The 13,138-nt window shown below is 38.6% G+C and overlaps 2 protein-coding genes across 3 annotated transcripts; both read right to left on the bottom strand.

Annotated features, from left to right (window-relative positions):
* Window positions 1–392: 392 nt before the first annotated feature.
* LOC144635913 (uncharacterized) lies at window positions 393–7,650 on the bottom strand. 2 transcript variants are annotated; one of them, XM_078495029.1, is made up of 6 exons: window positions 6,493–7,650; window positions 4,629–5,352; window positions 3,322–3,453; window positions 3,035–3,145; window positions 1,920–2,419; window positions 393–952 (listed from the first exon to the last, which is right to left on the bottom strand). In XM_078495029.1, the coding sequence occupies exons 2-6, from the start codon at window positions 5,338–5,340 to the stop codon at window positions 758–760; spliced, it is 1,650 nt and encodes a 549-aa protein (XP_078351155.1). In that variant the 5' UTR covers window positions 5,341–5,352; window positions 6,493–7,650; the 3' UTR covers window positions 393–757. The 2 variants fall into 2 exon arrangements, with proteins under 2 accessions (XP_078351155.1, XP_078351154.1); XM_078495028.1 differs by having other exon boundaries at window positions 4,629–5,414.
* Window positions 7,651–7,797: 147 nt separating this feature from the next.
* On the bottom strand, window positions 7,798–12,672 carry LOC144635486 (uncharacterized). The gene is made up of 6 exons (XM_078494588.1): window positions 12,488–12,672; window positions 11,003–11,804; window positions 10,776–10,907; window positions 9,938–10,048; window positions 9,102–9,601; window positions 7,798–8,542 (listed from the first exon to the last, which is right to left on the bottom strand). The coding sequence occupies exons 2-6, from the start codon at window positions 11,724–11,726 to the stop codon at window positions 8,312–8,314; spliced, it is 1,698 nt and encodes a 565-aa protein (XP_078350714.1). The 5' UTR covers window positions 11,727–11,804; window positions 12,488–12,672; the 3' UTR covers window positions 7,798–8,311.
* Between the last annotated feature and the right edge of the window lie 466 nt (window positions 12,673–13,138).

Genomic DNA, 13,138 nt, shown 5'->3' on the forward strand with positions numbered 1-13,138 from the left:
TGCGTGGAATCTCGAGTGGAAGGTCATCAGTGGATTGGACTCTTTTTTAAAAGAACTTGGATTTTGTCCGTGTACAGTTTGTGTGCCATGTCCCAAATTTGCAAGCAACCCAGTTAGTACACTTGCATATCGCATGCTGAGGACAATATGAATCAGTTTTCAGTAGAATGGAAAGACGCACACTCTCCTCTATGTAAAAAAAGAAGTTGAACTAGTGAAAAGGGGATTTTATTGTAATCAAGTATTTGAAAATAAACTTTACAAAAATGACAATTTCTTTTATGTGATATCAACAGACGAACATAAAAGCTAACAAAGAGGAATAAATGTAAGAAGGTCTACAAAATCACTCTAATAGGGATTTACGATATCAAAGCAGTTATGTGATCCGGTTTTTGTACAAAGCTGTAACAAGCTAAGTGAAGAAGTTTTCTTTAACGTGGCGGCCTATGAAAAGGGATAAATAGGAAAAGTAGTTTTAATATACACCGCAATATGGATTTTCTGACACAACCCAACACTTCGAGTTTATAACAGTCCATTTTGGTGTTCACCTACTGCCGGGGCAAACAGTGCTAAAACGGATTCACTTGTAAAATAAATCTCACAAGAATCGGAGAAAAATGTTTTCCGGGTCAGTTGACCAAATAGCAACAGATTTTTATTCAACTTAAAAGAAAATCCTAGGCTCTGCAAGCTAAGAAGGGCCGCTGACTTCGTGATATTATTCATTATCTCTTCGTGTTTATTTTCTACGTCAGGGACTAAAGTATTTAAGCAGCACTTTCTCCGCGGGTTTGAACACAAGGTCCTTGTAATGCACCATGTCGTACGGGTCCTCGCTATTATCAGTCCCGTTAGGAAAAGACGCGCTGAGTGGATACACGTCAAGCACTTCGATACCGGCTTTACACATGGCCCATGTAGCATACGCATTGTACAGTTGTACCCGCTGAAAGATAGAAAAGGATTTTTATGATATATACACCATAGTTCACACTCTCCGGTTGGCTTACGCAATCTCAAATTTAGAAAATTAATATTAGGTCCAGAGTCCAATGGTCTTCTGAAAGGGTGTAAAAAGTGTTCCTATACGACTATTTTTACAGTTTCTCTGAAAACGTTTCTCAATTTTTTGTTTGTTTTTTTTTCTTTGTAGAATTTTTGCACTACAATTTTCTTTATTGCAATAAAAAAATATAAAATTATTGTAACAAAGGTGCCGGCTACCAGACGTTTTTAATTCTTGGTTTCAGCCAATCAAACGCATGGATAGGTTTGGTATTTGTATAAATAGATAAAAATAATAAGTTGCTGTGTAGCACTTTGTTCATGTACTTTGAAATGTTTTTTTGTTAAAAAAGTGCTAAAATGTTTTCTCGTTTAGCGAAACGTTTCGGGAATAACCCCTTCATCAGTCGCAAAGTAAAAAACTAAAAGTTTTACTTTGCGACTGATGAAGGGGTTATTCCCGAAACGTTTCGCTAAACGAGAAAACATTTTAGCACTTTTTTAACAAAAAACATTTCGGTATTTGTATAGCCAAATTTGAAGGAAAAAATAGCAAATGCTGCCCAGTTCCTTCTATGAAGCGGGCCTGCAGGGAATCATGGTACTTGTATGCGAAGTTTTGAACACAACTACCATGATTCCCTGCAGGCGCGTCTCGCATTGTGAAAACCGAGCGGTTACTTTTCATTCCGATAAATCCATTTTTCCCGCAAAATTTTGTTATAAACCGCATGACACGCACACGACTCTTGCGGGCCGTATTCAAAAACGAGATGCTTACTGATTATTTTCTTTTCTTTTCTCACTACCTGTCTGCTTAATAATGTACTGTTTGATAAGAAGAAGTAACATGTTCATATCATCATCCTTTAAACTGACAGGAGTGAGTAATAGTAATGTTGCTGTACCTGACGCGTCAAAAAACGCCGCTTGTGAATGTGCGGCCACCTTAGTCTTTCCCTGTGAATGGCGGCGTTTGTCTTCCATATCATTTTCCCTTTAAACTTCAATTCTACTCCTCCTTCGTCGTTCACCTTTGTCTCTTTAAACAAATTCACAATACCATCGATAACTTCACGGTATGTTGAAAAGTTTGTTGACGTTATAAAATGCAGCCCGTGATTAAGAAGAATTACGCTCTTCTCATTATCCATCCGTGGCAAGTGAATAACCCTTGCTATAGCGTCCAAGACTCGTGTTATGTTTATTGGTAGAAAGTTTCTTTGATATTTTTCCACAGTAGCGTTTATGATTGGGTACACCCAGTTGTAAGAAAGTTTACAATCGCGAAAAACTGTTTTGCATAATCGAGTTCGTCGGATAGAGCGATAGAATCGTCCCGCGTTTGAATCCCCGTAGATCCATAACAAGCCCTCGCGATTTCTAGGGGAATGTTTCATCCACAATCCTGCAAAACAGAAACATACATGAATGGGAAGATTAACGCAACAGCTGATCGATAAATTTCAGTTAATTTCTAAGTTAAATTTATTCTTAGAGTGCCAGGGGTAGGCACTCTGGGTGAAAGAAAGTTAATGATAATTGATACTGCTTAGCAGCTCGAAGTGAGACTTGAAAACCAGGTGAATGGCAAAACTAACACGTTTCAGCAGTGCTGTCATCAGCGCTACAAACTTGCAGGCAAAGAGAAGATTTAATCGATCGCAAATGACGCGAATCGAACAAGTCCAGTAATGGGATTTTCAGTCCTAAATAACACTCGATAAACAACACAAACATACCCATTTGGGGAGGCAAGACTGAACGAAATTTCTCTGCACAACATATATACACAATCATAGAAAAAGCTACTACGATTTAAGAAAATAATCACTAAATGATTGCCTTACAAAAATTATGCTAGCACTGTGAGTACAATATGGGGACCAGTGAGAAAACTTGCATGTTTTCCAATATGACAATTTTTCTCTCTTTTACTCTCCTTTCTCTATTCGTATCGGGTTTTGAAATACATATGCCAGATTTTGCGTTCTCGAATCTTTTTGCCTCATATGCACCGTACCTTTCACGTATGGTCTCCAGGTTTCGTTAGACCAGCGGCCAAAGCCATCCCATAAAAACTTGCAATCCTCGCCGCAAGAGGGAGGGTTACCAAGTCCATAGCTCAGAAATTCTAGAAGTATGAAAATAATGTTAGCCCATTGACGAAAAAATATGATCACAAATCCCGTGACCCAGTGGATGAAATCTGAGGACAACCGAAAACAAGTCTAGAAGTGACAGAATGGACCTTGTGGTACAAGACCAGCGCCACACAGCCAAGATACCTTCATGTGAACTGTACATTACCTTCGTATCTCGTGGGCCCAACCGGTGATGGAACAGTTATAGTCAGCGGTATTCCTTCCCAAAGAGGAGTCCTTATAAAGACATAACGTTCCACCAAGGATCCTTCGGGTTGACTGTTGCCATGGATATTTCCTGATGGACAAGGAGAGAAACTAGTTCCACCCGATAAATAACTATCCACTGGATAGCGTAGTATGGTTTGTCAGCACAATTCACTAGATAGTGATTTAACCGGTGGATAGCGTTATCCACCCTTTGCCGTGACATTGTTAGTACTAACTATTAACTGTGCTTTGCACAACAAGGGCCAGATCTTTAAACTTTAATGTAGGATAGGAGAAAATCGCAAAAGATGATTTATGTGTTACGAAACGTTAGGCCGCTTCTCAAAAATTGCTGCGCTATTTAATTACTTTTGCAGATAGCATGCTAATGGATTGGTGATGACTGCTTTGACTGTGCACTCTGCAACAGCTAATTTTGAAGGTACTTTTTATTATTAAGTGGCGTCTCATCTAGCGACCATTTATACTATTGCATATTTTATCAAAGACCATCACGTTGCGTAGTATACCATTCTCACTCATTAATTATGCCGCTCATTGTCCGGCGTGGAAAGATATGGGAAAAGATTGTGGCAGAGGCAATGAGCGACTGGGTGAGAAAGCACTACAGCTGTGTATTACGTCGCCGAAGGGGAGGTGGGAGGGTCGAAAATTCGCCCGGCTTGCGTATCTCTTTCGAAATGCCCCGAAACTAAGCCAAGGGATCTTTAAATACGGCGATTGTGCACGTGGTGATTAAGCATTACCTAACGCAACTATCTATAAACAAATGGGGTTATGTAATCCACGCACTTCTGGATTCCGCGTCATAATTATGAATGAGAATAGTACACATAACTGCGATGGTCTTTCATGTCTAATTGCCTTATTTACATACGTGCGAAACTCTTTGTTTAACATTGAACTTTTATTTCACAACTTTTATTAATTAATTTTTATTGTCCTCTTTTATTATTTATACCTTTTATCTCACAACTTTCTTGACTTGATAATGACGTTAAGCCAACGTCGAAACGTCGTCGCTTTTTAATTTTTTTAAACGGAGTTTATGATGTTTTTACCGAGTTTTTTATCGCATATTTTATTTAAATTGTTTTTCCAAATCGCTACTTATACGTTTATTAGTAAAAGTAAATGGTTTTAAACCAATCACAATGCGTAATGTATCTCGATTATTATTTTATTAGATCAATAGAAACTGTAAAGCGCTCTAAACTTTAATGTACATTGATCATAACTTACCAAGCATAAACCAGTAATCAGGTGGATTTTTCATTCCGTCACACAACGAGTAATCCAAAACGATCGACGCAAAGTAGGTTCCAGGCTCCAGGATAAGAAACAGCACCTCGTACGTTCCATTGCCGTGATCAACAACTGTTGGTGCAAGCACAGATGGTCCCCATATAAGAACCCTCCAATCGTCGCCTCCTACAGTCTTGGGCTGACCAGTATAGGTCTGCGACTGAATAATGAATCTGCTAAACTCTCCTGCAGGTTTTATGTCCATACTAGGAATAAAACTCTTGGCGGGGTCCGTTTTGTTTACGATTTCCCATCCGGGTAAATCCACACCAAATTTGGTGTTTCCTTCACAAGTTCTTCTCAGTAGTTCCCAGTCTGTCGCAACTCTGCGCATCCGGCACCAGTCCTTTCTAAACTCCTCCAAACTGTTGCGGTTTACCGCGCTTGTGAAGTACAATGGAAAATACCACTTGAGGTACACAAACAGAGTAACCGTTAACGTCCAAGTGAGGAGAAATGCTCTGCGCAAAACAAATATCCTTGGCACGCCACGCAAGGTTCTTCGTCTTGTCACCAGAAATTGAGCAGAGATGCGAAATTGACGAAGCTTGCGCCACAGTTCGGGAGGACAGCGGAGAACCTCATGAAATGTGGTTTGCCCCTTGTTTTCTTCCGAGTGCCCATTTACATCTCTGTGAGATTCTATCATAGAAAACGCTTTCTAGAAATAAAAGCGTTTGAGGAGCATGTATAACGATGAGGTTCCAGCCTTCGTAGACTTGTCTACCGTGAAAACAAGCAACATTTATGCGAGATAAACAAAAGAGGAATCACTCAACTTTAAAAATGAAGGGTCGTTTTGGATTTCTTAACCGATTGGCGTCATTCAAACTCATTGTACACAGAGAGACTTATTTAACAACAAGAAAATTTTTACACTTAGCAAGAGCCATGCTTGATGTCATCACACAAAGTCAGTGACAAAGTAATTTGTAAGAAACAAAAACTAACAGGACCTAATGAAATAAATAACATTCGTGGTGTGGCACCAAGTTTCCCCTCTTGTGCTTAACAGCATCAAATGAATCAGCTTATTCGATTGTCAATATACCTGTACAATTAAGTGTAGGCATCAATGCACAACATTAATACTTGGGTTCACACTAGAAGTTAAGTTAGTTTCAAGTAAGCATTTGACTCAATTGCACTTGAAAATCTCAAGTCGCATTTTACGAAATCTGGCTTCAAACTTGATGACAAAGTATAGTACTTGAGGTACAAGCTGTCAATCATCTTCAGAATCGTGACAACACTGCACGCCGCTTTCATTTGGCTTCCATTTCCTATTGGTCAAGTGCGTTCTCAAGTGTGGTGTAGACCATACTTGGCAGTGTACTTCGAACTACGAAAGTTTCCATGGTCACCAAGTAAAGTTCAAGTAAGTACGTTTTACCCCCTTCACACTTAAAGTAGGTTCCAAGTGCACTTAAATTATACTTACGAGCTCTGGTGTGAAGCCAAGTATTTTCAAACGTTTGAGAATCGAACGCATGAACACATTCTACCACTTGTTATTATAATAGCAACAATTTTTAGTTGAAGTAGCCCTTCGATTGATTTATTTATACATAAATTTGTCTATTTATATAAGACCATTCAAAATGTTCTATCGTTGATCATCTCTTAATATGGTTTCTGGCAAATTACTATTACGTTTTTACTACCTCTTAAGGTTTAAGTAAAAAATCCTTTAATAAGAATAATTATCAGGAATTTAAAGATATGGCCGACTATATTCGATCGTTTTACGGCAAGTATCATAAGTCGAAATATTCAACTGAGAAATATTTCCCGTACTGACCTTTTATCAGGGCTATTACTCGTTTACCGCAGCAGTATTTTGGGCAGTTATTGCTTTTTTCGCATTGTAAACAGAAAGATAACTGTCCTTTGTCTCCTAAACGAGATATTATTCTTTTCACTCATCCATGTAGCCTCGTTGTTTTATTCAAGTAAACACTCGCCACCCTCGTGACATGTGACTTCATCATACCAGTCAATGTTTGGTGCCTTATTCACTGCTAAATACCTTATTATAGGAAATTAACGCGTCATGAAATTAACCCCAATTTTCAAACATTCGCGTTAATTTAAGTCGCGTTAATTTTTGTTAACGTTAATTTCCGCACCGTTAATTAAGTGGAGCGTTAATTTCCATGACGTTAATTTCCGTTATTTTGGCCCTAATTTCTCGTTATAGTCCAGACGTTCTTGACTCCAAGGAAAAAGCATTATTTTATCTGCCACTATCATTGATACTGCGAAGAACGCTCAAAGTGGGAAAAGTACCACGAACATTGCTTTCGTTTAAGATTATAGGCCTACAAGTGTTGAAATATACTTGATCCTGTTGTGTACGTCGCGTTAATTTCCTTCATTTTGAAATGTTACCCCCTCTTTCGCGTTAATTTCCTTTATTGGAAAGTGATTTTTCCTTTAATTCGCGTTAATTTAAGTCGCGTTAATTTCAAATACCTTAATTAACACAAGCGTTAATTTCCTATAATAAGGTAATAGCTGGAAACAAATATATTTTTTTGTCACAATAGAAATGTTTGTGCTTCCTTCAGTAGAAAGAAACAATTGTGTGGCTCTTGATTTTTGCACCTGCACGTTAATTTTGCCAAGGCGTGTACGATCGATCGATCGATCGTAGTTCTAGTACCTTTTTCAGTGACATGTGATTTTTCTCTATATTAATGAAAGAGTCTTTAAAAAACATATACAAAAGCATAGTTGAGAAAATTAATTAAATGCATGAAATGCATGGATGATTATTTCAATATTGTCCGAAAAGGGTTTTTATAACGTTTTTCAAACAAATATTGGCCATGATCTCGGCAGATAAACAAAAGAATATGAGAGATAAAACCGTAAACGAAAAGCTAAAAAAATACTGAAAGAGGCAGAGGTCAAATTGTATAGTGACATCTGACGCAGTACAACAACAAGGTATTTTTGTTTCTACAACTAAATTTACAAAAACAGAACGATTATAAATTACGACTAAATGCCCGATTCCCTCTATGGCGCACGCCTGCAGGGAATCATGGTAGTTGTATTTATCATTACAGTCTCGTGCATGGTTTGATGAATACAAACAAACAACAACAACAAGCTTTATTTGCATGACTACGTAGAAGTTTGGTAGTATTGCGAAAGCTACTTGAATTTAATTACATATAATTTCATTAACTAGGATAATTAGTTAAGTTGGAAATAACATAACATAACAAAGAAAATAATAATATTAATAATAACAATAACCATGATTCCCTGCAGGCGTGCGCCATAGAGGGAATCGGGTATTATTGCATTCTTTACGGAGGCAATATGCAGTAGGTGTATTGTCATAAAATTTATAATATTAAGATAATATTTAAAACTCCGGTTCCACCAAAAAGACTCCTCTACACGATAAACGTGTTTACCCGTTAGCTCCTCAATCTCTACTTCTTCTCTTTAAGGAAATTCTATGTTCTACAAAAATTTCAAAAGAATCGGAGGCAAACATTTTCAGTTTCGTCTACAAATTATTGTTTATGTTCGCCAAAATAGGTTTAGAAGTCGCGGTATTAATCAGTACGCCTTATACGAAGTAGTCTTCAAGTTTATTTTTTCTACGTCTGTCTCTTTGTGTGATTGACTTCGTTCCACCAGGGACTAAAGTACTCAAGCAGAAGTTCCTCCGCAGGCTTGAACACCAGGTCCTTGAAATGCACGCTGTCATGAGGATTCTCACTATTGTCAGTCCCGTTGGGAAAGGACGCGCTGAGTGGGTACACGTCAAGTACCTCGATCCCAGCTTTACACATGGCCCAGGTAGCGTACGCATTGTACAGCTGTACACGCTAGAAATATAGAAAAGGAATTTTTATGGTAGGGCAATTTTTACTTGTGTTTCGAACGTAAAAAGGATTTGCTTTGATTTTGCATTACTACGCTTAGTGATTGGTTTAAAAAAATTCGCACCACTTTCTCAACCAATCAGAAGTAAGACCAAAAACAATCGTGAGTCACGCACACACGTTTTCCCGCGCTTCACGCCGGCTTCATGTATTTGCTTCAAGTTTTGATTGGTTCATTGGATTGTTTGTGTCCTTTGTGATTGGTCAGAGTGATTTCTTTCTATATGGTTTTACGGCACTCAATCGGAAAATCATCTTTTAACCACCATAGTGTACATTCTGTGATTAGTCTACACAGGCTTAAAATTTTTGGGGTTTAGGAAATAGGGTGTACGACTTCCTCTACTCTACTGAAAACTTTCCTAAATTTTTGAATTCCTTTCTCTATTAGGATTTTCTCATTTCTTGCAATAACAAACTGCAAAATTAATATTACAGAGGTGGCTGCCACTACACGTCGGTGATTTTCTGCTTCATTCTTTACTGAAAATTTGTACTGTACCTGGCGAGTTAAAAATCGTCGTTTGTGATGGTGTGGCCATCGCAGCCTTTCTCTGTGAATAGCGGCGGTTGTCTTCCAGATCATTTTTCCATTGAACTTCAGTTCTACTCCTCCTTCGTCGTTCACCTTTGTCTCCTTAAACAAGTTCACAATACCATCGATCACTTCGCGGTATGTTGAGAAGTTCGTTGACGTTATAAAATGCAGTCCGTGATTAAGAATAATCACGCTTTTTTCGTTATTCATTTGCGGCAAGTGAATAACCCTTGCTATAGCGTCCAAGACTCGTGTTATGTTTAATGGTAGAAAGTTCCTTTGGTTGATTTCTACCGTGGCGTTCTTAATTGGATATATCCAGTTGTATGAAAGTCTGCAAGCCCGGAAAACTGTTTTGCACAGTGCAGTTTGACGGATCGAACGATAGAATCGTCCCGCGTTTGAATCCCCGTAGACCCATAACAAGCCCTCGCGATTTCTCGGAGAACGTTTCGTCCACAAGCCTGCAAGACAAATATAAAGGTAAAAAGATGATTTAAACGATTTACAGAGCAGCTGATCGATAAAATTTAGTCAATTGCTAAGTCAAAGGCATCTTTAAAAAGTTGAGGAGGTTAAGTCGCACTTTTGGACAAACTGATCCACCCTACCGGAGCTTATTCCAATTTGCGTAGCATGAAGTGACTAGGAGTATTGCCATCCCCCCCCCCCCCCGGGGGGGGGGTTTTGAGGATTACAAAACGCGCACAAAAAGAAAAAAAACGAGGAAACCTTAATTTTTTAAACCCCATAGATATCACTGTCAAATCTATCTTTACGCCCGCACAGCGCATGTTCACCTTTCACGTGTGGTTTCCAGGTCCCATTAAACCAGCGACCAAAGCCATCCCATAAAAACTTGCAATCCTCGCCACAAGAGGGAGGGTTACCAAGTCCATAGCTCAGAAATTCTGAAAGTATGAAGATAATGTCATTTCAGTGTATCTCTTACAAAAATGCCTAAATCAGCTGTCACGAGTTTTTGTTATTTTTCTGATTACTTTAAAAGTGAAGAATACCTTAAATTAATGGCTTTCTAAGATAGAAAATCACCTACGGAAAAATATAAAGCCAAAATAAACAGGGAGTGGTTTCATCAGACTGACGAATATTAAGACAGTCAAATGACAAACTTGAAAAAAAATGCCTTGTTGTTTTAGGAGATGCATTGTCCATGACTCCATAGCTCCATTATTTTTTTAGCTTTTCGTTTACGGTTTTTTCTCTCATTTTTTTTTTTTTTTCTGCCGGGATCATGGCCAATATTTGTTTGAAAAACGTTATAAAATAAGTGTTTCCAATGGTTTGAAGCCCGGAAAGACCATTTATGATAGGTTATTGTTCGCTATTTTAAGGGTTGACCGTGCACAAAATCTGACAAAATACAATAGGTAGTTACGTGTGTTCATTAATAAAATAAAAACATTTGGATTACGTAACTCATGTATAGTGTATGAGAGCAAAACAAAAGATGTGCACGGTCATGGACCTTCCAACCTAAATCTTGGCCTCTTTGTTTGCTCCTTTGATGTTTGCCGGGCTTCCTAACCATTTCCCTCTATTAACTATGCCCAAACTAAATCTTTTGTCGCTGTTGTTAGCCTTTTTAATATTTACTTTTTTTAATTTACTAATTACCCTCGTATCGTGTGGGCCCAGTCGGTGCTGGTATCGTTATGCTCAGCGGTATTCCTTCCCAAAGAGGAGTCTGTAAAAAGACATAAGGTTCCATCAAGGTTCCGTGCTGCTGATTGTGGCCATGGATATTTCCTAATGGAGAAACCGATAAATAAGTCTGACGAGTTTTGGAAAGTGCTCTAAATAACACTAGAAGATAAGCGTTCTAAACTTCTCTTATAACTCACCAATCATAAACCAGTAATCAGGTGGATTTTTCATTCCGTCACACAACGAGTAATCCAAAACGATTGACGCAAAGTAGGTTCCAGGCTCCAGGACAAGAAACAGCACCTCGTACGTTCCATTGCCGTGATCAATTACTGTCGGTGCAAGCACAGATGGTCCCCATATAAGAACCCTCCAATCGTCGCCTCCTACAGTCTTGGGTTCACCATTAGAGGTCTGGGACTGAATACTGAATCTGCTGAATTCCCCTGCTGGTTTAATATCCATGAGCGGAATAAAACTTTTGGCGGGGTCCGTCCTATTATCTACCCTCCATCCGGGTAAATTCACACCAAATTTGGCGTTCCCCTCACAAGTTCTTCTCAGTAGTTCCCAGTCTGTCGCAACTCTGCGCACTCGGCACCAGTCTTTTCTAAACTCCTCTAAACTGTTGCGATTAACGTTGCTCGTGAGATACAAGGGAAAATACCACTTGAGGTACACAAACAGAGTAACGGTTAACGCCCAAAAGAGAAAAAATGCTCTGCGCAAAACAAAAATCCTGGGTATCCCTCGTAAGGTCCTGCCTCCTGCCAGGAGGATTTGAGCCGACGTGCAGAATTGGCGGAGCTTGCGCCGTAATTCTGGTGGACAGTGGAGAACTTCATGTAATGTGCTATGTAAGCCGCTAGAGTCCTGCTCGCTGTTTTCTTCCGTGTTGACATCTCTGTGAGATTCTGTCATAGAAAGCGCTCTCTAGAAATAAAAGCGTTCGAGGAGCATGTATAGCGGTTATGTGCCAGGCTTGATAGATTTTTCTACCTGAGAAATAAGCAACGGATTGAATGGTTAAAAGATGACTTATTTTAATTAAATTAAAACTCCTACCCGGATAAAAAAAAACATGTTTTTAAATTATAAGATTTCAATACCATTTACAGCTTGGTAGTTTGTGGTCTCCTGGTACGCTAATGGATTCTTTCTTAAATAACTTAGAACAGCTTATTCAATAGTAAATATACCAGTAAGTCTTATTAGGAAGACCCGTCGTGTAATTTATAGCTATATATACAGACGGAATCAAAAAGTTGATAACACATGCATATGACCTTGTGTTATGGTGATACAGTTTAGATCTTACACAAATAGTCTTATAAATTAATACAAATTTCTATATGAGTTTAAGGCTGTTCATACGCATTTAGTTGGCTATTGATATGACCATTTGAAGAGTTACTCGGCTCAATGATTTCCACAAAGCAATAGGTTATGACAAATAAGCATTACCGTAATCACTGAAATCCATTTTTGAATATATGTAAGTTCTATTTAACGTTTTAAGTTTATCCAAAGCATGCAGTATATACATGCCTTTAAAAGCCTTCTAAACTGGAATAATTACCAAGCACTAAAGACATGGCTGGCTACATTCTATTCAGTCAAGCTTGTTTTGTTGCTGGTATCATAAGCCGAAATATTTACTGAGAAATAATTCCCGTACTGACCTCTGTTAGTACAATTCCTCTGCAGCAGCGTTCTGGTCAGGAATTGATTAATTTCATGTTGAAAACATTAAGATTACTCTCCATCTCCTCCAAAACGAGATACAATTTACTCATCCATGTGGCCTCGTTGTTTTGTTCAAATACTCGCCACCTCCGTGACACGTGACTTCATGTTACCAGTCAATGTTCGGTGCCTCATTCACAGCAAAAGAATAGCTGGAAACAAATATTTTTTTTTCGTACTGGAAATGCTTTTGTTTTTTGATCTCCATTAGAAATAAATAATTTTCGTTTCAGCTGCACTCGCACGAAAAAATTTGCTTGCTCTCGCACTGAGAGACTCCAGCTATAATATAGTTGAGTCTCTAAACATTAGTAACACTGAGCAGATTTCTAAACATCAGTTTATTTGTGAAGCCTACAACATCTTTTGCTCAAAACTCGTTTCTCAGGCCCGGTTCAGACGCCGTACTTTTCATGAGCCGAACTCAATTCGAATTTGGACCGACCCAAATTGACAAAAGTACGCCTCTTGATTCAGACGCCGTACTTTTTGGCCGTTCCGAGGCCGTTCCTAATACAGTTCCAATAAAACCAGTCAAACTGCCGGCAAAATACATTATAATAATTTATGAATTAGGATCGGCACAT

The sequence above is a fragment of the Oculina patagonica genome, chromosome 13 (assembly GCF_052425735.1).
Source record: "Oculina patagonica isolate OP01 chromosome 13, crgOcupat, whole genome shotgun sequence".
NCBI lineage: Eukaryota > Metazoa > Cnidaria > Anthozoa > Scleractinia > Oculinidae > Oculina > Oculina patagonica.

Bases quoted from the DNA above. Each gene is read 5' to 3' on its own strand.
- LOC144635913 (XM_078495029.1), bottom strand. From the start codon at position 5,340: ATGATAGAATCTCACAGAGATGTAAATGGGCACTCGGAAGAAAACAAG. The intron at 3,146-3,321 runs GTAATGTACAGT...TCATACTTCTAG, and splicing joins TGGGCCCACGAGATACGAAG to AATTTCTGAGCTATGGACTT. The intron at 953-1,919 runs GTACAGCAACAT...TCTATCTTTCAG, and splicing joins GGCGTTTTTTGACGCGTCAG to CGGGTACAACTGTACAATGC.
- LOC144635486 (XM_078494588.1), bottom strand. From the start codon at position 11,726: ATGACAGAATCTCACAGAGATGTCAACACGGAAGAAAACAGCGAGCAG. The intron at 9,602-9,937 runs GTGAACATGCGC...TTTGTCTTGCAG, and splicing joins CTGGAAACCACACGTGAAAG to GCTTGTGGACGAAACGTTCT. The intron at 8,543-9,101 runs GTACAGTACAAA...CTATATTTCTAG, and splicing joins GACGATTTTTAACTCGCCAG to CGTGTACAGCTGTACAATGC.